This window comes from Chrysemys picta, chromosome 3, assembly GCF_011386835.1.
Source record: "Chrysemys picta bellii isolate R12L10 chromosome 3, ASM1138683v2, whole genome shotgun sequence".
Classification (NCBI taxonomy): Eukaryota; Metazoa; Chordata; order Testudines; family Emydidae; genus Chrysemys; species Chrysemys picta.
Window position 1 is genome coordinate 1,571 of NC_088793.1, and position 22,090 is coordinate 23,660.

At 57.5% G+C, this 22,090-nt stretch overlaps 2 protein-coding genes and 1 pseudogene across 3 annotated transcripts; 2 read left to right on the forward strand and 1 right to left on the reverse strand.

The window, feature by feature from the left end:
- Window positions 1-5,505: 5,505 nt before the first annotated feature.
- On the reverse strand, window positions 5,506-7,792 carry LOC135982607 (uncharacterized). The gene is made up of 2 exons (XM_065590014.1): window positions 7,070-7,792; window positions 5,506-6,075 (listed from the first exon to the last, which is right to left on the reverse strand). Exons 1-2 carry the CDS (start codon window positions 7,644-7,646, stop codon window positions 5,600-5,602), a joined length of 1,053 nt encoding a protein of 350 aa, XP_065446086.1. The 5' UTR covers window positions 7,647-7,792; the 3' UTR covers window positions 5,506-5,599.
- A 990-nt stretch (window positions 7,793-8,782) lies between these two features.
- Window positions 8,783-8,951, forward strand: LOC112061363 (U2 spliceosomal RNA; annotated as a pseudogene).
- A 2,984-nt stretch (window positions 8,952-11,935) lies between these two features.
- Window positions 11,936-21,932, forward strand: LOC135982101 (transmembrane protein 214-A-like). 2 transcript variants are annotated; one of them, XR_010599293.1, is made up of 8 exons: window positions 11,936-12,090; window positions 14,485-14,685; window positions 15,998-16,046; window positions 17,549-17,662; window positions 18,213-18,330; window positions 19,847-19,940; window positions 20,812-21,015; window positions 21,609-21,932. XR_010599293.1 is itself a non-coding variant. In XM_065587296.1 (8 exons), the coding sequence occupies exons 1-7, from the start codon at window positions 12,044-12,046 to the stop codon at window positions 20,915-20,917; spliced, it is 729 nt and encodes a 242-aa protein (XP_065443368.1). In that variant the 5' UTR covers window positions 11,936-12,043; the 3' UTR covers window positions 20,918-20,963; window positions 21,609-21,932. The 2 variants fall into 2 exon arrangements, 1 of the variants encoding a protein (XP_065443368.1); XM_065587296.1 differs by having other exon boundaries at window positions 20,812-20,963.
- The last annotated feature ends 158 nt before the right edge of the window (window positions 21,933-22,090 follow it).

A 22,090-nucleotide genomic window follows, 5' to 3' on the forward strand; every position in this document is an offset into this window, starting at 1 on the left:
GTGCAGTGGCGCAGAATTCCCCCAGGGGTAATCTCCCCACTCTTGCTTTCCTGACAGCTGGGAACCAGTTCAGGACAGGGCAGACGTGCCCTGGTTAGACACGGGAGAGCCAGGGCCTGGCTTGGTGTTGAGAGACATGGGACGTGTCAGTTGTGTGCCCGAGCTAGGCTGCTGCGCCCCTTGCACACCTGTCTGTTCCCTGTGTCACTGTGAGAGCTCCCGGGGACAGAGCGAATCACAGGAAGGTGGGCGGGATTATGCACATTAGCCATGTCTGGGCAACCAGGGAGACCAGCGAGAGGCACCAAACTAACCGGGTGGAGAGAATTCTCTGTCTCTGATCTGGAGTCCGTGTGCAGGGACCTCGCTGTGGAATCTGGCCTGGGAGTCACTGCAGGGCGGTGACTGTCACTCAGTGACATGGTTCTGCAAGTCTTGTTAATGGTGTGTGGGGCGGTCTGCGGGCTGTTCCCGGTGATGTGGAAAGCTGTGGGGGCGATAGGCTGCATAGTGTTGCAGGGTAGCAGTATTGCTTCTCTGTCGCTGTCGCTGAGATCAAGTGTAGAGATCAACGCCATCCAGAACTGCCTGGTGAAAGCCATCGTGCCACGCCTGGGGGAGATCTCCGTGAACTGCGCCATCCCCGGTACCAACAGCCAGCTACGACCTGACGTGGTCGTCACCAACGAGGCCCAGAAAAAGATCATCCTCCTCGATGTCATGGTCTCCTGTGAGAACAGGACCCTGGCATTTTGCGAAGCCCGAGCTCGTAAGCTGGAAAAGTACGCCCCCCGGCTGACACCCTGAGAGCGAAGGGCTACGAGGTGCAGATGGACGCCCTGATTGTCGGAGCCCTGAGCACCTGGGACCCCTGCAACGAGCATGTGCTGCGGACCTGCGGGATCGGTCGATGCTACGCACGTCTCATGCGGCGCCTCATGGTCTCAGACGCCATCCGATGGTCCAGGGACATCTACATCGAGCACATCACCAGCCACCGACAGTACCAGGAGGCTTGAGGCAGAGTGACATCGTTCTCCCACTACGAGAAAGGGACCAAGTGACCTTCTCCGTTGGATCATATGAACTGGAACCATAAACTCCCTGAACATTAAATCTCACCGAATGAGGGTCAATCCATCCTCATCATCATATCCACTCATTATACTCCACACCCAAACATAGACACTTTATGAACTTCATACCCTCATATCTCAATGTCTGTACTTTGACCCATCAACCTTTTACCCCCAATCGGGGATATTGCAGATTATGTATTCCTTATGCCACTGGATCTTAAACCAAACTTTGCACCCTCAATAATCTGTATGTTATTCCCTGATAACCAGAAACTTCTATGCTCAAACTCTGTTCACTGTTTTTTTTAACATCATCTTAATAAAATTTTTAAGCCAGACCAGGGCAAGGTGCTTGAAGTAATGTGCAAGTGGGATGCCAGCAACCACTTCCTCCCTGGAGGCTGCTTCACCTGATTTGCTGACTGGACAAGCGATGCAGGCAGTGCAGCTATTCCAACGAGGCACTACCCTACGTCCTGTGTAGCTGCAAGCCCCATTCCAGAGACTGGCAGCTGTGACACAACGCCATCCCACCACCCGTGGGGAAGGTTGCCATGAACTCTACCGTCCCCAGAACCGACAGACAACTGCAACCAGACATCGTCATCACCAATGAGGACTGGAAGAAGATCATCATGGTGGATGTCACAGTGCCCTTCGAGAACAGGACCCTGGCCTTCCACGATGCCCGAGCTCGAAAGGTAGAGAAATACGCCCCTCTGGCCGACACCCTGAGAGCTGGGGTTACCAGGTCCAAACACAGGCACTGATCGTCGGAGCAGTGGCCAATGGGCCCCAGTAACAAGCGAACGCTGAGAGAATGCAGAATCAGTCAATGCTACGCTCGGCTGATACAGCAGCTCATGGTGTCAGACGCCATCAGGTGGTCAAGGGACATCTACGTAGAACACATCACCGGACGTCGGCAGTACCAGGCGGGATGAGCTGGAGTGCCGATGAGAAGGACAGTGAGGAAAATAACTGAAATACTTCCCTGATAGATTGTATTTTCTAACGGACAACCTACCCTAAATACTCAATTACTGAGGGACAAATCTCCACTCATGGCTATTGTGACATTGCACACTATATGATTTTATAAATATATGCTAATGAGTGTGAATATAATGTAACTGGGATGTGCTTCATGCAAAAGGTCTCTTGTAAGGTATCATTACAAAGCTTATAATCTACTGAGTGTGATCATAGACTCTGAGGGCCTATTGTAATTATGCAAAGTGTGGGCCATTAATGGTGTGAGTCAGGCTGGGAGGAATCAGAGTAGCAGCCGTGTTAGTCTGTATCCGCAAAAAGAAGAACAGGAGTACTTCTGGCACCTTAGAGACTAACAAATTTATTAGAGCATAAGCTTTCGTGGACTACAGCCCATATGCATCCGAAGAAGTGGGCTGTAGTCCACGAAAGCTTATGCTCTAATAAATTTGTTAGTCTCTAAGGTGCCACAAGTACTCCTGTTCTTCTTTTTGCTGGGAGGAATGAAGGCTTGAAGTCTTACAGTGACATGTGATCATGTCGCCTGAACTGGAATCCATCTTTAACCTGGTGTTTTTCCGTTGAGAAGGAGGGTGTGGGAACCCAGAGAGGGACAAAGAATTCCCGCCTTATGCAAAAGATATATAAATGGGTGGAACAGAACAAAGTGGAGAGAGGAGCCATCATGAAGAATCCCCTAGCTACCACCTGAGCTGGAACAAGAGCTGTACCAGGGGAAAGAATTGTGCCCAGGCCTGGAAGGTGTCCTGTCTGGGAAAAAAACTTACTGAAACATCTCTAAGGGTGAGATTATCTGTCTTCAGTTTGATTAGACATAGATTTGCATGTTTTATTTTATTTTGCTTGGTGACTTACTTTGTTCTGTCTGTTACTACTTGGAACCACTTAAATCCTACTGTCTGTATTTAATAAAATCACTTTTTACTCATTAATTAACCCAGAGTATGTATTAATACCTGGGGGACAAACAGCTGTACATATCTCTCTATCAGTGTTATAGAGGGCGAACAATTTATGAGTTTACCCTGTATAAGCTTTATACAGAGTAAAATGGATTTATTTGGGTTTAGACTCCACTGGGACTTGGGCATCTGAGGCCTTGTCTACACTACGAGAGTAGTTCGATTTTACTTGCATCGAATTTTTGTAATCGATATTGCAAAGTCGAACGTGTGTGTCCACACTAAGGACAGTAATTCGACTTTGTGCGTCCACACTAACGGTGATAGCGTCGACATTCGAAGCGGTGCACTGTGGTCAGCTATCCCACAGTTCCCGCAGTCCCCTCTGCCCATTGGAATTCTGGGTGTAGCCGGCAATGCCTTCTGGGTAACAAAATGAGTCGAGGGTGCTTTTGGGAAACTGTCGTCATCCGTCCATCACTCCCGCCCTCCCTCCCTGAAAGCGCCGGCGGGAAAACAGTTCGCGCGCTTTTCCAGTCATTGACAGCGCGGACGCCACTGTACTCCGAGCATGGAGCCCGCTGCGACCATCGCTGCAGTTGTGGCCGCTCTCAACGTCTCGCAGCTTATCATAAAGGTTTCCCTGAGGCAGATGCAGAAAAGTCAGGCAAGGAGGCTACGGCACCGCGGTGATGTCCTGAAGTCTGAGAGTAGCACAGACCTGTCAGAAAGCAGGCGACCCAGCGCCGAGGACATCACAGTGGCAATGGGTCATGTTGATGCCGTGGAACGGCGATTCTGGGCACGGGAAACAAGCACTGAGTGGTGGGACCGCATAGTACTGCAGGTCTGGGATGAATCCCAGTGGCTGCGAAACTTTCGCATGCGGAAGGGAACTTTCCTGGAACTTTGTGAGTTGCTGTCCCCTGCCCTGAAGCGCAGTGACACCCGGTTGCGAGCTGCACTGAGTGTACAGAAGCGAGTGGCCATAGCCCTGTGGAAGCTTGCAACGCCAGACAGCTACCGGTCAGTCGCGAACCAGTTTGGGGTGGGCAAATCTACCGTGGGGGTTGTTGTGATGCAAGTAGCGAAGGCAATCGTTGATGTACTGCTGCCAAAGGTAGTGACCCTGGGAAACGTGGAGGCGATCATAGATGGCTTCGCAGCGATGGGATTCCCAAACTGCGGTGGGGCCATAGATGGAACTCACATCCCTATCCTGGCACCGGACCACCAGGCCACCCAGTACATTAACCGAAAGGGATACTTTTCCATGGTGCTGCAAGCACTGGTGGACCACAGGGGACGTTTTACCAACATCTACGTGGGATGGCCGGGCAAGGTTCATGACGCTCGTGTTTTCAGGAACTCTGGTCTGTTTAGACGGCTGCAACAAGGTATTTACTTCCCGGACCACAAAATAACTGTTGGGGATGTGGAGATGCCTATAGTCATCCTCGGGGACCCAGCCTACCCGCTAATGCCCTGGCTCATGAAGCCCTATACTGGCGCCCTGGACACTGAAAAAGAACTCTTCAACTACCGGCTGAGCAAGTGCAGAATGGTGGTGGAGTGTGCTTTTGGCCGTCTCAAGGGGAGATGGAGAAGCTTACTGACTCGCTGTGATCTCAGCGAAACCAATATCCCCATTGTTATAGCAGCTTGCTGTGTGCTCCACAATCTCTGTGAGAGCAAGGGGGAGACCTTTATGGCGGGGTGGGAGGTTGAGGAAAATAGCCTGGCTGGTGATTACTCACAGCCAGACAGCCGGGCGATTAGAAGAGACCAGCGGGAAGCGCTGTGCATCCGGGAGGCTTTGAAAGCAAAGTTCCTGAGTGAGCAGGGTAACCTGTGATTTTATAGTTTGTGTACTGAGAAGCTAAACCTGCCCCCGTTTCTTTACCCAGGTAATGTTGACTATCCTATCCAGTTACATACCCCCTTCACCCCCCCTCCAACACACGTGTCGAAATAAAAATAGTTCTACTTTGTTAAAGCACACCGTTTTCTTTAATACTGTTTTAGCGGGAATTTTTTAAAACTGGGACGCAGACTGTGGTGCGGGGCGGGTCTAGTGTTGTGATGCGAATGCAGCTTCTAAACTCAAGGATTGACAGGCTCCGCTGCGGTGGGATGCTTGTTTCAACGGAGCCTGTCACCCCTCCTGATCGGGACTGTGTGTATGGGAGGTCTATTTGACTTTGTGGCAGGGGGAGGACGGTTACAGATCCCATGCTGTGTGGCTCTGTGATCCTGTCTAAGGACCGGCGCTTAAGATCTGTAACTGCCCTCCCCCGCCACAAAGTCACAGAGCAACCCACCCCCCCCAACATTACATCAAAACAACCTCCCAGACTAACCGGGGCAACTAGTCACTGCATCACTGCACTGTGTATGTGCCCTGCTGCTGTGCCTGCCCCCGACTATGTACCCTGCCAAAGGAGACTGTCCTGTCCAATTTCCAACCCCCTTTCCCCTCCTCCTCCAAAAGAACATGATTGAAACAGTAGTTAACAGAAACGAATTTTTTATTATCAACTACACATGGCATTGGGAGGTGAAACTTGGACGTGGGCTTGTGTCAGGCGGGAAGGAAAGAACTTTTCAAATTTTGGGAAATGAGAGCCTTCTGCTACTAGAGCTCTCTGCAGGGGTGGAGTGAGAGTTAGCAGGGACTCTGCCGCCTCTCCTTCTTTGCACTTTGGGTGAGGTGGGTATGGGACTTGGTGGCGGGGGAGGGCGGTTAGAGATGGACTGCAGCGGGGCTCTGTCCTCCTGCCTCCGTTCCTGCAGAACATCCACAAGGCGCCGGAGTGTGTCCGTTTGCTCCCTCAGTAGTCCAAGCAGCGTTAGAGTCGCCTGCTGGTCTTCCTGCCGCCACCTCTCCTCCCGATCCATGTTGGCTTGGTGCATTCGGGTCAAGTTCTCCCGCCACTGGGTCTGCTGTGCTGCCTGGGCTTGGGAAGAGGCCATAAGCTCAGAGAACATGTCCTCCCGTGTCCTCTTCTTCCTACGCCTAATCCGCGCTAGCCTCTGGGAGTGTGATTCCAGGCTAGGTTGTGAGACAGTCGCAGACGGGGCTGTGGAAATGGGAAAAAGGGAGTGAATTCCTCTGAAAGATAAATGTAGTTGTGAACAAAGAACATAGTCTTTCTCTGTGAACAAGACCATGCACAGCACCTTTCACATGCGCACTCAGCACAAGGTCGAATTCTCGGCCTTCGCATTCTGTGCCTGGGGTCTTGAACAGCACATTTGAGAAGCGAGGCAGCACAACGGAATTTCTGTTGCAGGCAGACATGGTAAGCCGTACACTTGTGGCAGTTTAAAACTTTTATATTACCACTGGCCTCATTTCACATTTAAATCAATGTCAGTCCCTGCTGCCAGCAATCCGGCAAGCGGGAACTCTGCCCCTGTCCCACCCCCTCGCGGCTGTCCCCGGGAACGATCCCTTTCGGCTGCCCCTCTCCCGCCTCCACCGCGTGGCTGCAAACCAGCGGTGACAGTTCTGTAAAGGAACGGGAAAGCAGTCCCAACACTAACATTCCCCTACCTAATTAAAAGCAGGTCACCATGGCCGACATCACCCTGATGAGGATCTCCGAGAGCGACAAAGAGAGAATGCTCCGGGAAAGCCTCCAAAGACCAGGGCCGTATGCCGCCCTGCTGTGCAGAGCAATGATCCCCGAGTACCTGATAATCTCGTGGCGCGGCAACGTGTCGTACTTCGGAGGACCCAATAAGGCCGCTCTCCCCAAGAACCTCATGCAACGGCTTTCAAGTTACCTCCAGGAGAGCTTCATCGAGATGTCCCAGGAGGATTACTGCTCTATCCCCGCACATATAGACCGCATTTTACTGTAGCTGCAGTAGCAGGGAATACACAGTAGAGCGGCTTGTGCAGGACAATCACTGAAAACCGGACATTGCTAGATTTCTTTTCAAAACTTGCACTGCCCCTTACTAAACCGTTAAGCGCCTAGGGCACACTAATCATGAACAACCCATTCTTTTAATTGTTAATATTCCTGTTTTGTTAAAAATAAATGTTTAGATGTTTACAACACTTACTGGCTGATCCTTCACCAGATTCTGTGTCCGGGGTAATGGCTGGGGACGCTTCGTAGGGGATCTCTGTAAGGGTGATGAAGAGATCCTGGCTGTCGGGGAAATCAGCGTTGTGAGAGCTGCCAACTGCCTCGCCCTCCTCATCTCCTTCCTCATCTTCCCCGTCCCCTAACATGTCTGAGGAACCGGCCGTGGACAGTATCCCATCCTCAGAGTCCACGGTCACTGGTGGGGTAGTGGTGGCGGCAGCACCGAGGATGGAATGCAGTGCCTCGTAGAAACGGGATGTCTGGGGATGGGATCCGGAGCGTCCGTTTGCCTCTTTGGTCTTCTGGTAGCCTTGTCTCAGCTCCTTGATTTTCACGCGGCACTGCGTTGCATCCCGGCTGTATCCTCTCTCTGCCATGTCTTTAGAGATCTTCTCGTAGATCTTTGCATTCCTTCTTTTGGATCGCAGCTCGGAAAGCACGGACTCATCGCCCCACACAGCGATGAGATCCAAGACTTCACGATCAGTCCATGCTGGGGCTCTCTTTCTATTCACAGACTGCATGGCCATCACTGCTGGAGAGCTCTGCATCGTTGCCAGTGCTGCTGTGCTCGCCACGATGTCCAGACAGGAAATGAGATTCAAACTGGCCAGACAGGAAAAGGAATTCAAATTCAAATTTTCCCGGGGCTTTTCCTGTGTGGCTGGTCAGAGCATCCGAGCTCGCACTGCTGTCCAGAGCGTCAACAGAGTGGTGCACTGTGGGATAGCTCCCGGAGCTATTAGCGTCGATTTCCATCCACACCTAGCCTAATTCGACATGGCCATGTCGAATTTAGCGCTACTCCCCTCGTCGGGGAGGAGTACAGAAGTCGAATTAAAGAGACCTCTATGTCGAACTAAATAGCATCGCAGTGTGGACGGGTGCAGGGTTAATTCGATTTAACGGCGCTAACTTCGACATAAACGCCTAGTGTAGACCAGGCCTGAGTGTTAAAGATAAGAACACTTCTGTTAGCTGCTTTCAGTCAAGCCTACAGCTGTTAGGGGACGTGGTTCAGACCTGGGTCTGGGTTTGCAGCAGGCTAGCGAGTCTGGCTCAAACCAGGCAGGGCACTGACATCCTAAGTTGACAGGGCAGGAAAGCAGGGGCAGAAGTAGTCTTGGCACATCAGGTGGAAGCTCCCAAGGGGGGTTCTGTGATCCAACCCATCACAGCTATATTTGCTTTCCACAACCAACTCTCTGTACAGCTACTCATGAGTGATGTACCTGAGTACTTAAATTTATTCACATACATTTAGGTTGTTGCTGATTATGTACTCTATGTATCATGTATCAGAGGGGTAGCCGTGTTAGTCTGAATCTGTAAAAAGCAACGGAGGGTCCTGTGGCACCTTTAAGACTAACAGAAGTATTGGGAGCATAAGCTTTCGTGGGTAAGAACCTCACTTCTTCAGATGCAAGTAATGGAAATCTCCAGAGGCAGGTATATATCAGTGTGGAGATAACGAGGTTAGTTCAATCAGGGAGGGTGAAGTGCTCTGCTAGCAGTTGAGGTGTGAACACCAAGGGAGGAGAAACTGCTTCTGTAGTTGGATAGCCATTCACAGTCTTTGTATGTATCTATGTATCATGTGACTTTTAAAAACAAACTTTGTATTTGTGGATAATCTAAGTGCTATACCCAGATGTACAGACACTCTTTTCTCAACCTGGGTATTATATAATCTTAACATTAGCTTTATTAAACTCAGTTTAATATCTGATACCTTCTCTATCTGAGAACTCTGTATTAAATGGATTTTTGGAGCAGGGAGATGGAAGAGGAGCATATTCCATCCAATCCACGCATTAACCCGATATTGCAGCACTTCTGGGAATGGTGCACTTCCCATCGGGGAGAATAAACTGGTTGAAAAACAGAATTGGTTTAGCTCTGTTTGTCTGACAGGATTGATTTGATATTACAGTTTTGTTCTGAAATCTTTATGGTTCTGGTTTATTTATGATGAAATATTGTTATAAGCTTCTGTTGTAATTCTGTGTGAGTATACAGATGTGAGCTGCTGGGTGTTCCTGGGGGTTGTTTAAAAAGCTGGGATCTGCTTTGTACTGAGAATGTTTTCAGCAGCATGAGGAATGAATGCCGGGCTGCGGGTTTGTCATGGGGATGATACTTATTTTTAATTCTGAATATATGTATGTTCACATGTATACACACATGTATATAACCTGTCTATTACATAATTTTAACATTAACTTTAATAACATTTTTAAATCTGTTCTTAGTTTAATTACTGAGGCAGAAACTGCACCTACTGGAAGATGCGACCTGTGTATCCTGAGGAAGACGACCGCTTTGACAATGAATTCTACTGCTCCTGCTTCAAAAGAAGATCTTCATACTGCTTCCACAGACACCTTCATCTGCCGCTCGGACCGCTGCTGCTCCGTGGAACGCCCATCGGGAACAGCCTCTAAGAAGACCCTTGGCGCTTCCAGGAGGTCACAGATGAGCAGTGTCGATGGGACAAGCAGCACTTCCTTGAAGAAAAGCCGTGGAGATGCTGTTGCAGGGAGATCTTGCACCTCGAGGATGGGCTTCCGGGACATCACAGCCAGGACAAACATCGTCTCAGCAGCTCTTCAGCAGAAGGATGCTACAAGGAGAACTTCTCCCACCTCCTCCACTGGCCAGGATCCTGAAGCTGGTCATTGTCCTGCTGGGCCGGAAAGTACCCCAGCCGGCCAGACCAGCGTCTCCTCGGAAACCACCCAATGGGACCTCAACCCCTCATTAGATGCTTGCCCAGCCGAACCTCTCCATGCTGCTCTCCCAGAGCCACGAGAACCATCTAACGGGTCTGCTGATATGACTGAAGCCTGTGGTTAGATCAGGGGCTGGCAAACTTTTTGGCCTGAGGGCTGCATCGGGTTTCCAAAATTGTATGGAGGGCCCGTTAGTGGAGGCTGTGCCTTCCCAAACAGCCAGGCGGGGCCCGGCCCCTGCACCCATCCGACCCGCCCTGCTTCTCGCCCCCTGACAGCCCCCCTGGGATTCCTGCCCCATCCTACCTCCCCCATTCCCTGTCCACTGACAGCCCCCCAAACCCCCATCCCGGACTGCCCCCCGCCACCCCATCCAACCCGTCCTCTCATCCCTGACTGCCCCCCCAGGACCCCTGCCCCATCCAACCACCCCTTTTCCCTGACCACCCCCGGAACCCTTGCCCCTGACTGCCCCGTGCCACCCCAGCCAACCCCCAGGGCCTCCCAGAGGATTCACTGGCAGTCTGTCAGATGCGTTTCTACCAGTGTCCCAGATGGTCATTCCTTTGTGCTTTTCAAAAAGAGTGGCTGGCAGGATGATCAAATCATACATTAATTCTTATAGTACAAATATAAAATCCTGCTCCTACACCCCAGTGTGTTGCCCCAGCTCTGCTCAGACAACAGGCATGGCAGACCTCAAGCAAACCGCCCAAAGACCACAAGATCTGTTAAGGTATGAAGGTACAGAATTTTACATGTTTTGTGGCAGAATTTTTAATTTTTTGGCACAGAATTCCCCCAGGAGTAGGAGATGTAGGGGCAGCCTACTGAGGGCAGGTTTTGGGGAGGGCACATGACTCATTCCAAAGAACGGACAAGTTGGGACAGTCACTACATTAGAGTAAAACAGAGCGTTAGCCATTTATGAGTGGGATCATATTATGGGATTGCTTGTGATGGTGAGAGACCAGGGGCGGTGCCAGGCTCTTCCCGGCCAGGGGCTGAGGTGGGCTAGACAGAAAATTGGAGGGGTGCACCCCCCACAAGGCCCTGCCCCGTCTGTGACTCCACCCACTGCTCCTCCCCCAACAAGTGCCAGCCCCGCCTCCTCCTCTCCCCCTGAGGCCCCGCCCCCTTGGTCAGGTCAGAGGTGGAGCCGGGCAGTGCTGGGGGCTGCTGTTCTGGCTGGTGCCATGGTACTGCGGCCTTGGTACCCCCCCCGTCTCCTCCTCCTGCTTCTGGTGATCCCGTGGCCCCAGGGCTGCAGATGCTCCTCAGCTCCCCGCTGCCCTTCGACGGCTCGCAGCCCGTAAGAGCTGTCCAGGCGAGGAAGCCGGTTCTGGGTCCAGCAGAGCCCTTGGGAGCAGCACCTGTAGGGGGTGGGGGGCCAGGAGCCTGGGCTACAGCAGGTCAATCCGGGCGGCTGTGGGGAGCCCTGGACGTTCCAGTGGCCTGATGCAGTGTGCCCGAGAGGTGGGCACCTCGCCAGGGGCAGAGGGCCAGGGCTGCTAGCCAGGCTGGCAGGCGGAGTAGCCATGGGGCTCCCCTCGCTCTAGTGATGGGGCAGCTCCAGTGCAGGGAGGAAAGCAGCAGGTGGGCGGGGCTGTGGGCAGGGTTTGGCAGGCAGTGGGCGGAGTCAGGCAGCAGGTAGGCGGTTCAGTGGGCGTGGCCGTGGTGGGTGGGCGGGGCCATGAGCAGGGTTTGAGGGCAAGCGGGGGGGCAGTTTATGGGGCAAGACTGGTGGGGGTGACCATGGGGCAGGCAGTGGGCGGGGCCATGCAACAGGTGGGCGGGGCCGTGGGCGGGGCCGTGAGCAGGTGGGCGGGGCCATGGACATGGTTTGGGCAGACAGTGGGCGGAGCCATGCAGCAGGTAGGCGATGCAGTGGGCGGGGCCGTGGGCAGGGTTTGGGGGCAAACGGGGAGGGGCAGTTTACGGGGCACGACTGGTGGGGGTGGCCATGGGGCAGGCAGTGGGCGGAGCCATGCAGCAGGCGGAGCAGAGGGCGGGGTTTGGGCAGGCAGTGGGCGGGGCCATGCAGCAGGCGGGCGGGGCAGTGGGCGGGGTTTGGGCAGGCAGTGGGCGGGGCCGAGGCCCGCTCCCCTCGCGCGGGGGCTGCCGGGAGCTGTAGTTCCCGCGGCCCCGCCCGACGGAGCCACGAGACACGGCCCTGGGGACCGCAGCTCCCGGCAGCCCCTGCGGCAACCGGCAAGATGGCGGCGGCGGGCGCGGAGGGGCGGCCGGGCTCGCGGCGGGACAGGTGAGGGCGGGGGGGGGTGTCGGGCTCTCTGGGGCGCGCTGCCCGGCGGGGGGGGGTGTCGGGCTCTCTGGGGCGCGCTGCCCGGCAGGAGGGGGGGGGGGTGTCGGGCTCTCTGGGGCGCGCTGCCCGGCAGGAGGGGGGGGGTGTCGGGCTCTCTGGGGCGCGCTGCCCGGCGGGGGGGGGGTGTCGGGCTCTCTGGGGCGCGCTGCCCGGCAGGAGGGGGGGGGTGTCGGGCTCTCTGGGGCGCGCTGCCCGGCGGGGGGGGTGTCGGGCTCTCTGGGGCGCGCTGCCCGGCGGGGGGGGGTGTCGGGCTCTCTGGGGCGCGCTGCCCGGCGGGAGGGGGGGGTGTCGGGCTCTCTGGGGCGCGCTGCCCGGCGGGAGGGGGGGGTGTCGGGCTCTCTGGGGCGCGCTGCCCGGCAGGAGGGGGGGTGCGGGGCTCTCTGGGGCGCGCTGCCCGGCGGGGGGGGGTGTCGGGCTCTCTGGGGCGCGCTGCCCGGCAGGAGGGGGGGGGTGTCGGGCTCTCTGGGGCGCGCTGCCCGGCGGGCGGGGGGGGGGTGTCGGGCTCTCTGGGGCGCGCTGCCCGGCGGGCGGGGGGGGGGTGTCGGGCTCTCTGGGGCGCGCTGCCCGGCGCGGGGGGGGGGGTGTCGGGCTCTCTGGGGCGCGCTGCCCGGCGGGGGGGGGGTGTCGGGCTCTCTGGGGCGCGCTGCCCGGCAGGAGGGGGGGGGTGTCGGGCTCTCTGGGGCGCGCTGCCCGGCAGGAGGGGGGGGGTGTCGGGCTCTCTGGGGCGCGCTGCCCGGCGCGGGGGGGGGGGTGTCGGGCTCTCTGGGGCGCGCTGCCCGGCAGGAGGGGGGGTGCGGGGCTCTCTGGGGCGCGCTGCCCGGCAGGAGGGGGGGTGTCGGGCTCTCTGGGGCGCGCTGCCCGGCGGGGGGGGGGGGTGTCGGGCTCTCTGGGGCGCGCTGCCCGGCAGGAGGGGGGGGGTGTCGGGCTCTCTGGGGCGCGCTGCCCGGCAGGAGGGGGGGTGCGGGGCTCTGTGGGGCGCGCTGCCCGGCGGGAGGGGGGGGGTGTCGGGCTCTCTGGGGCGCGCTGCCCGGCAGGAGGGGGGGGTGCGGGGCTCTCTGGGGCGCGCTGCCCGGCGGGAGGGGGGGGGGTGTCGGGCTCTCTGGGGCGCGCTGCCCGGCAGGAGGGGGGGGGTGTCGGGCTCTCTGGGGCGCGCTGCCCGGCGCGGGGGGGGGGGTGTCGGGCTCTCTGGGGCGCGCTGCCCGGCAGGAGGGGGGGTGCGGGGCTCTCTGGGGCGCGCTGCCCGGCGGGAGGGGGGGGTTCGGGGCTCTCTGGGGCGCGCTGCCCGGCGGGGGGGGGTGTCGGGCTCTCTGGGGCGCGCTGCCCGGCGGGAGGGGGGGGTGTCGGGCTCTCTGGGGCGCGCTGCCCGGCAGGAGGGGGGGTGCGGGGCTCTCTGGGGCGCGCTGCCCGGCGGGGGGGGGTGTCGGGCTCTCTGGGGCGCGCTGCCCGGCGGGAGGGGGGGGTGTCGGGCTCTCTGGGGCGCGCTGCCCGGCAGGAGGGGGGGGTGCGGGGCTCTCTGGGGCGCGCTGCCCGGCGGGGGGGGGTGTCGGGCTCTCTGGGGCGCGCTGCCTGGCAGGAGGGGGGGTGCGGGGCTCTCTGGGGCGCGCTGCCCGGCGGGAGGGGGGGGGTGTCGGGCTCTCTGGGGCGCGCTGCCCGGCAGGAGGGGGGGGGTTCGGGCTCTCTGGGGCGCGCTGCCCGGCAGGAGGGGGGGGGTGTCGGGCTCTCTGGGGCGCGCTGCCCGGCGGCGGGGGGGGGGTGTCGGGCTCTCTGGGGCGCGCTGCCCGGCAGGAGGGGGGGTGTCGGGCTCTCTGGGGCGCGCTGCCCAGCGTGGGGGGGGTTCGGGCTCTCTGGGGCGCGCTGCCCGGCGGGAGGGGGGGTTCGGGCTCTCTGGGGCGCGCTGCCCGGCAGGAGGGGGGGGTTCGGGCTCTCTGGGGCGCGCTGCCCGGCAGGAGGGGGGGGGTTCGGGCTCTCTGGGGCGCGCTGCCCGGCAGGAGGGGGGGTGTCGGGCTCTCTGGGGCGCGCTGCCCGGCGGCGGGGGGGGGTGTCGGGCTCTCTGGGGCGCGCTGCCCGGCAGGAGGGGGGGTGTCGGGCTCTCTGGGGCGCGCTGCCCAGCGTGGGGGGGGGTTCGGGCTCTCTGGGGCGCGCTGCCCGGCGGGGGGGGGGGGGTTCGGGCTCTCTGAGGCGCGCTGCCCGGCGGGGGGGGGGGCTCTCTGGGGCGCGCTGCCCGGCGGGGGGGGGGTGTCGGGCTCTCTGGGGCGCGCTGCCCGGCGCGGCGGGGGGTGTCTCTGGGGCGCGCTGCCCCCAGCCAGCCCGGTTCTGAGGCGCGGTGCCCCGCAGTGGCAGTGGTGAGGACTCCCTGGACACGCTGTTGAGCCGCCTGCCGCTGACGCCCGCGCCGTCCCCGCGGAAAGAGGACCATGAGCCAGTCGAAGACGGAGCCCCCGCTGCTGCGGACCAGCAAACGGACCATTTACACGGCGGGGCGGCCGCCCTGGTACACCGAGACGGGCACGCCCTTCAAGGAAGCCTTTGTCATCGGTGAGACACCCCCCTGCCCGGCTGCAGCTGTGCCAGGCGCGGGACCCGCCAGGAGGGGCCTGCCCCAGCCGCACGCGCAGCTGGGCTCCCCAATCCAGCTCCTGGCAGCTCGGGCTGCCCCCGCCGCTCCCCTGCCTGCGCTGCTCCGGTGCCGTGCGTCCCGGCGAGAGCGCAGCATCGCTGGGCCTGCGTCGGGCTCGGGCTGGCGTCCAAGGGCGGCTCAACAACGTTGCTAGACTGGCGAAAGGTTCAGTGTAGACCTGGCCTCACGCTGCTCGGTCGGCTGGGCCCGGGCCCCGGGGCGCCCCAGAGGGAAGGGCCGAGACCTTGAACCTGGCCTGATGCCGTGGGCAGGTGGGATGTGCTGGCAGGAGCCTGGCTGCGGAGGAGACGTGCTGCGGAGGCTGGGCTGGCTGGAGTCCCCGCAGTGCCCAGGGCTCCCTGCCCAGGTGTGTCGCGTTGCCGTGATGCAGATGGGGGCTGAAGCCCGTATAACTGGGGCAGGTCATTGCCCGCCAGGAAGGGGCGGGGTCTCCTAGCCAGCCGGGGGTTGTAGGCAGTGTTGCTTGTGGGTGTTGCTGAGCGAGGACTCCAGTATGGATTGCCCTGACTGTCTGTGGGTGGGTGTGAACCTGCCGCTGTGCACCCCTCAACCCCCAGGCCTCTCCTGCCCACCCAACCACTCCCCCACCCCCTGATCAGGCCCGGCTCTGCACTGCTAGCCTCACCCCTGCAGCCTGGCGCCGTTCCCCCCCTCTGCCTTCCCCCCACTGGGCCTTGCTGTGAGTAGATGAGCTGCCTGCTTCAAGCACTGCTGCCCCCGGCACCGCTGTGGAATACCCCCTCTCTTTCCCCAGTCCTGTGTTAGTGGGGCCGGGTAGTGAACGTTCCTTTGAGTCCCAGCAACGTGCCCCTTCGCTCCTCAATGGAGCATGAACTCTGTGAGGCTAGTGCAGTGGCACGGAGTCAGGTACTGCTGCCTTCAGGGTGGTCCAGGCCTTCTCTTCCTCGTGACCCTTTGCAGTATTGGACCTCCATAAGCACATCTAGGTGGCATGGAAACTCCATGGAGCCCACTAGGACATAGTCTCTTGCCTGCCTGGCTGGCTGGGACATACAGCTCAGCCCTGACATCTTCTAAGTGAGAGCTGGGGAGGGACCATGCGAGGAAGAACAGCTGGAGCAAAAGCAGCCCATGGGAAGAGAGGGGTGAGACGTCCCTTATCACTGCAGTCTGTGGCTGGACATCGTCCTGCTCGCGGGCACCGCCCTTTCACAGAGAGTCTGAGACCTGTTTCCCTTGGCTCCACAGCTTGCTCCTGAACCATCTGTTGGAGTCTTGGGACAGCACCACCAGAAAAGTAGGTGATATGCTGGGGGGCAGGGACAATGGGGAAACCGTCCCTTTCCATGAGGCGGGATGTGCTAGAGGGAAGGAGAAGGCACTGAACTGGCACGTAGCAGATGGGGGTTCAAACCCAGCTCTGCTGTCGACGCCCTGTGTGACCTGGGCAATTACTTAATCTTGCTGGGTCTGAGTTCTGCCTTGCCGTGAGCTGGGCAGAATCGCTGCTGTTTTATCATTTCGACAGACTGTAGCGATGTTTGTTTTAAGCAACCGGTGTGGGAGATGCTGGAGGTCAGACAATAATTCTTTAATGGCAGCTGATGTCGAGATTCAAAGAGTTAAATCTTAATCACCATTAAAACCCATTGTCAGCATTGCATGTCAAAATATACCTAGTAAATACCTTTCAATGAAACGCTGAGATCTCGCCCGTATTTTTCTTACTTTGCTTACCTGTAAATTTCACTTGTGGATGGAAACGTTTTCCCGGCAGTTTGTGTACAGTGAAATCAACGGTTACCTGTAACAATCGAATCCTACCTCACCTACTTTGAGGTCGCTTTCCAGATAGGGTTAATGCGATCTCACCACCTCACGGGGGCTGTTGTGTCTGCGGGTCCTGTCACTGGCGAGGTGCTTGGGCATGTGGGGCGGGAGCCTTCTAACATACCAGTATAGACCGAGGTGGTTCATATCGTCTCCTCAACTCGCCCCTTCCCTGCCTACGTCTCAGACCTTGCCTCGTACTGTGTCCTTCGCGCTGCTGATGCTGCCAGTCTCAATGTCTGGTTTCCTTTCCCGCCCTCCGCTGTCCCATGCTGCCCTCCAGTGTGTGGAGCCCAGCCCAGGCCAACGTGTCTTTAGTCAAGTCCCACGTTCTTTTCAAGGCCTGCCAGAAGGGAGTTCCTAATTACATGGCCATAGCGAATGTCTGTTGTGGGCTTTCCAGTGCATCCCATCTTCCATGTCTGCTGTTTGGATCGCAGCTCTTGGACTTTAAACTAGATTGAATTTGAACATTTAACACTAGACTGGAGAAAAGACGTGAGATCACTCCCCCCTGGTCCCCTCAGAGGAGGGGAATGGACTACATGTGACCTAACTGGCCTCCCCCCTTGTTGAAATCCATGGGGTTTGTTCAAGTTGGGCTGCCCAAAGTTTGCTGCCAGTGTAGCGCCCATATTGGGCAGAGAATCTGTTTTGTGCTGACGGTGGGACAGATCCTAGAGCAGCTGCGGTCACTGCCCCATGCTGACTGAACACGACTAGTGGTGCAGACCCCCTCACACAGAGTCAGTGGCACTCCTTGGGGGGGTGGATTTAGGCTGCCTGGGGGGTTAGAAGTGTGATAGTGAGTCTTGATTAACTGGACTCGGGTCAGCATGGGAACAGGCTCTGGGTGGGCTGGTGCTCTGCACCGGCAAGGGCAGTGTGGCCGCCCCCAGAGGTTCTGCCCAAGCGGGGTGTTCTGTTACGTCTCTGTGCTGTGGAACTCAGTGTCTGTCTTTCTTCAAGGTGCGAAAATCTCTCCAGGAAACTGTTCGTTCGTTCAAAGTGACTAACGAAGAACTTGCTGTGAAAGGACCAAACAGCCTCCAGGATCTGGCAGCCTGCCATGCCACCTGCAAGGTGACTGGCTTTCCCGTGCAGGGGGGTTTTGGGGCAGGGAGGCCGGAAGAGGCTTGGGAACTAACCCCATGTACCCAGTGCCTGTTGGGCATTGCTAGGAGAGGGATTTCCCCCACGCTGCCCCGGGAGTCCTCAGGCTGTTTGTTTTCCTGCGTTTCTCTTCTGGCGTCTGTAGGAGTTACTGAGTTTCCCAGTGCAGCGTGGGAGTGGTGCTCAGGGGGGCCTGTAGGGCACCGCCGGCTCTTTCTCCTCGCTTCCAGCTGCAAAGAGGAGCCTGTTGCCTTGTTTAAAACGACTGGAAACAAGGCGGCCACGTGCTGAGAAGAGGCCTGTGTGGCTAAGCGCACGCGTAGCGAGTGGGGATCCATCTGCGTAGGGCTCGGAGAAGTCCAGGCACCGCGCAGGGCAGCCGGAGGACTGGAAGGAACACAACAGATGGGAGGGGGAAGTGAACAGAACGACACACGTTTCCGATGTAGGAGTCTATGGTTAAGCAGTTCGGAACCGGCTGTGTTTAGCAGCATCAGTTACTTTTTGTTCTGTTTCCAAGAACCTGCTGCATAAGATGAAAGGCCGTGGCTTCCCCTGGGTTCGACTGCTGCTTGTGATTCTGGTGTTCGCTGCCGGCTTCCTGGTGCATGATATCAGGACACAGGGGTCTTTTCAAGGTAAGACCTTCCCCCACTGGAACCCGGCTAAGAGGGGGGCACGATTAGATCCTCGGAGGAGAGAGTGAATTTGTAAATGTCTGTGGGCTTTGATGATTTGTTTGAGTATGTGATTTCCCCAGCAAGTTCTTCCTTTACATCCCAGAGTATGTGTTACCTTGTTTCCTCCAGGGCCCTGTGGCTCCTTGCTGGGAATCTGTGGGCTTTGTTACCTGTGTTGTGTGGATGCTTTCATCCCTTCTGTAGCCAGCAGGGGTGAGCATGTGCCACCCGGGATGCACAGGCACCCACGAGGGGCGTATGGCTCTGTTCACCCTTCACTTATCAGTGAGGCTACATTTTAGTCATGGGTATTTTTAGTAAAAGTCATGGACAGGTCCCGGGCAATAAATAAAAATTCACGGCCTGTCACCTGTCCATGATTTTTACTATAAATACCCATTACTAAATCTCTGCTCCTGGGCCCTGCTGCTCTGGTGGGGGGGGGACCCTGCTCCAGTGGTGGGGGCTCACTGCTCCGAGGCCCCCAGAGCCCGCTCTCCCGATAGCCTCCAGGACCACCCCCAGGGACCGATGCTCAGGTGCTCCCCAGGGCTGCTGCTCGGGCCACTGCAGCTGTGGAAGTGATGGAGGTTGCGGGAAGTCACGGAATCCGTGACCTCTGTGACAGAATCACAGCCTTACTCCTCAAACATTCAGCAACATAAGAACGGCCGTACTGTGTCAGACCAAAGGTCCGTCCAGCCCAGTATCCTGTCTACCCACAGTGGCCAATGCCAGGTGCCCCAGAGGGAGTGAACCTAACAGTTAATGATCAAGTGATCTCTCTCCTGCCGTCCATCTCCATCCTCTGACAGACAGAGGCTAGGGACACCATTCCTTACCCGTCCTGGCTAATAGCCATTAATGGACTTAACCCCCATGAATGTATCCAGCTCTATTTCAAACCCTGTTCTAGTCCTAGCCTTCACAACCTCCTCAGGCTGCAACATTCCCAGACCACCTCCTTACCTGAGCAGTAAGATGTTAGTGTGTTGCCTCTGCACAGTCACGCGGCTGTGGCACCACTGAGCTTTGTGAGCCTTTTGGAGAATAAGGCCTGCTCAGAGCCAAGGTCATAAAGCAACGCAAGCAGCCTCCGTTCCTTCACCCGTGTGGCTGGGTCCACGCGGCCCTTGTGAAGCCGTGCTACATAGTGGGTGCTGTCATCTCTCCCAGAACCACCTGGACCTGCTCAGTGGCTATTTCTCCCTGAGGCTGCTCTCCACGCTGGATTCCCTGGGTGCCTAGGACTTCCTGCCCACCACAGAGTTGCCCCTGCCCTGCTCTAACCATACGGGAACGGAACTTGCCCTGAAAGCCTTTGCTTCCTGCTAGCTGCACGAACTGCAGCCCCAGGAGGGAGGGCTGGCAGAGCATGCTGGGTTTGAGCACTGCCCGCTGCCGGGCGCGGCCATTAGGAAATCAGGCCAACCTCATCTAAATTCCTCTCCCAAAGTCATTTGTTCTTTTCCAGCTTCTTCTGCTCACATCCTTCGCTCCTCGGGCATCCTGTCGGTCTCCCAACAAGCCTGGAATAAAGTGTCCCGTTACTCCCTGGAAGGATACAGGTCAGTGACCGTTTTTAATTAAGCAAAGGGGCCAAACGAGCATGAACGCATGTGGGGTTACTAATGCACTGAAGACCACAGCCATTAGGAAATCCCCTTGTCTTGGAAAGCCACTCGCAAATGGTCCCCAAGGTTCCTAATACAACCTTATAGCCTGGTCTCTAACGGCGGGTTTCACTGTCGTTCCGTTCCCACAATCGCCTTTGCTGTTCAGATGCTGATGCTAGCTCTCTCTTCCGGCTGGTTGGAGAGGAACGTCCCTGTTTACTATTCCCAAGTGCTGACGGTGTTGGGACCAAACCTGAAACTGGTTTGGACAAAGACCAATGAGACTGCAGTTTACGTCTCTGGGAAATGTTCCTCTCAGATCTCTTGGGTCAAGGACAACCTGCCCTGGTTCACTGAGTGGGTAAGGAAGAACTTGCATTAGCTGCCTGCTCACCAGCTCGGGAGGTAGAACCGCTGCAGAGCACGGCCTGTTCTGGTTAATGACACCGGGTCACGCTCGTCCCAGACAAGGGACAGGAGGGGCAGTTCAGGCTGTTGAACAAGCTGTCCCAGGCGATAGTGCTGAGAGCAGGCGCCTGTCTTTCAGGGGGTGTTGTGCTGTGATGTGAGGATCTGAGCTGGGCCCATAGCAGTGTGAGCGCCAGTGGGGGCGGGGCACTACACCTGTAGCAGCCGTTACATCTACCGAGGTGGGGTTTAGTGAAGAGGTTTCTTTCCCCAGACGAGAGAGCCCTTGCAGTCCACGGTTTGCTCTACCTGACCGGGGGTTGATGGGCTGCAGCCAGCGTGGAACTGGCCTGACGCGAGCCAGGCGGATAGGTTCTCAGAGCACATTGCCCTGCTAAGCAAATTCCTCTCTCAGCTCCAGGCCCGGGTTCCAGACTTCCTGCTGCACTTTGCTGAATGCATCAAGGAGCTGTTACTCCTCCTCCTGCAGCGCTGCCTGCTGCCAGCGCTGGAATCCGTAGGCACAGCCCTCGAGCGGGGATGGGAGCTGTGTGTGGACGCTTGCAAGTGAGCAGCGCTGGCCGCTTGATTGGCTTTTCTTGTTCCTTTCGTCTTGTTGGTGAGCTTTGGGGGCAGAAAGGGGAGGCTGCGCTGTCCCGGGGTCAGGCCCGTCTGCCCTTGGTTAGACAGAAGAGGAGCAGTTCATGAGTGATTTCCTGGGTCCACGTTCGAGTTCTGTAGAAGGGGAGTGTTCGAACTAGAGCCCCGGGAGTGATTAGTGGGCATTGCAGAAGTGCCTGGAGCCCCCTTGTGATGGCAGGCTCCAGGCACTTCCAGACAGTAAGAGACAGTCCCTGCCCCAAAGAATTTACAGTTAGTGATCACCATTTCCAGAGGCAGGGCCAAGACTTGGATTAAGGCACATGCCTGAGGTCACATGTGGAGTCAGTGACTCAACTGAGGCTTGACCCAAGATCTCCCAGTCCAGTGCCTTGGCCCCAAGCCTGTCTGGCCTTCCTCCAAAATCCCCTGGGTTTTTCCCCTCTGGCTAAAATACTGCCCAGCCCTTACACTTTTGTCATGGACTCTGGGAACTGCTGGGGGCTGGGAGTGCACAGCCTTGGGTACATGGACTTGTGTGTGATGTGAACTGCCCCGGAACGTGCAGCTGTCCGGAGCAAGGCAGGTGATTCTGTACGTTTGATTCTTTAGGGCTTTGTGCTGGAGCTCATCCCCCAGGATCTGAGCTGTTTATTTTCTTACTGCCCTCGGTGAGTGGACAGGCACAGACTAGCAAGCAGCGGTGCTGGCGTTGGCCTGGTGGGGTCGAGGGAATGCCGGAGAAGTCCTGTTGACTTTGTGCCTGGGTGTCTGGGCACGAACTTGGGAGTGGATTTCGGTTGTCTCCTTTAGTGGCTTGTGTGGGTATAAGAGCTGCGTTTGCTGCGGCTGGTCTGCTTAGCGGCTGTCTGTATGCTGTTAGCCTAGAACCTGTATATGACTCTTCTCAAATGAAATAAAGGAAACTCTATTTGATCTGCGCCCCTGCGCTGTCCTTCATTTAGAAACTGCCCTTGGTCCTGGAGGGGGAACAGCGCTGGGACCTGGTCAGTGGGGACTGTGATCACTGGGGCAGGCCAATTCCTCCCCTGGCCACACAGGAGCGTTTGCAAAGGGCCCCTTCCCACTGTCCT

What these genes read in the sequence shown, in the direction of transcription:
- LOC135982607 (XM_065590014.1), bottom strand. Translation starts at nt 7,646, where the DNA reads ATGCAGAGCTCTCCAGCAGTGATGGCCATGCAGTCTGTGAATAGAAAG. An exon ending in ATCTGGTGAAGGATCAGCCA is followed by an intron (nt 6,076 to 7,069) that starts GTAAGTGTTGTA and finishes CCATTTCCACAG; the next exon opens with CCCCGTCTGCGACTGTCTCA.
- LOC135982101 (XM_065587296.1), top strand. Translation starts at nt 12,044, where the DNA reads ATGGCGGCGGCGGGCGCGGAGGGGCGGCCGGGCTCGCGGCGGGACAG. An exon ending in CAAGGAAGCCTTTGTCATCG is followed by an intron (nt 14,686 to 15,997) that starts GTGAGACACCCC and finishes TTGGCTCCACAG; the next exon opens with CTTGCTCCTGAACCATCTGT. An exon ending in CCTGCCATGCCACCTGCAAG is followed by an intron (nt 17,663 to 18,212) that starts GTGACTGGCTTT and finishes TCTGTTTCCAAG; the next exon opens with AACCTGCTGCATAAGATGAA.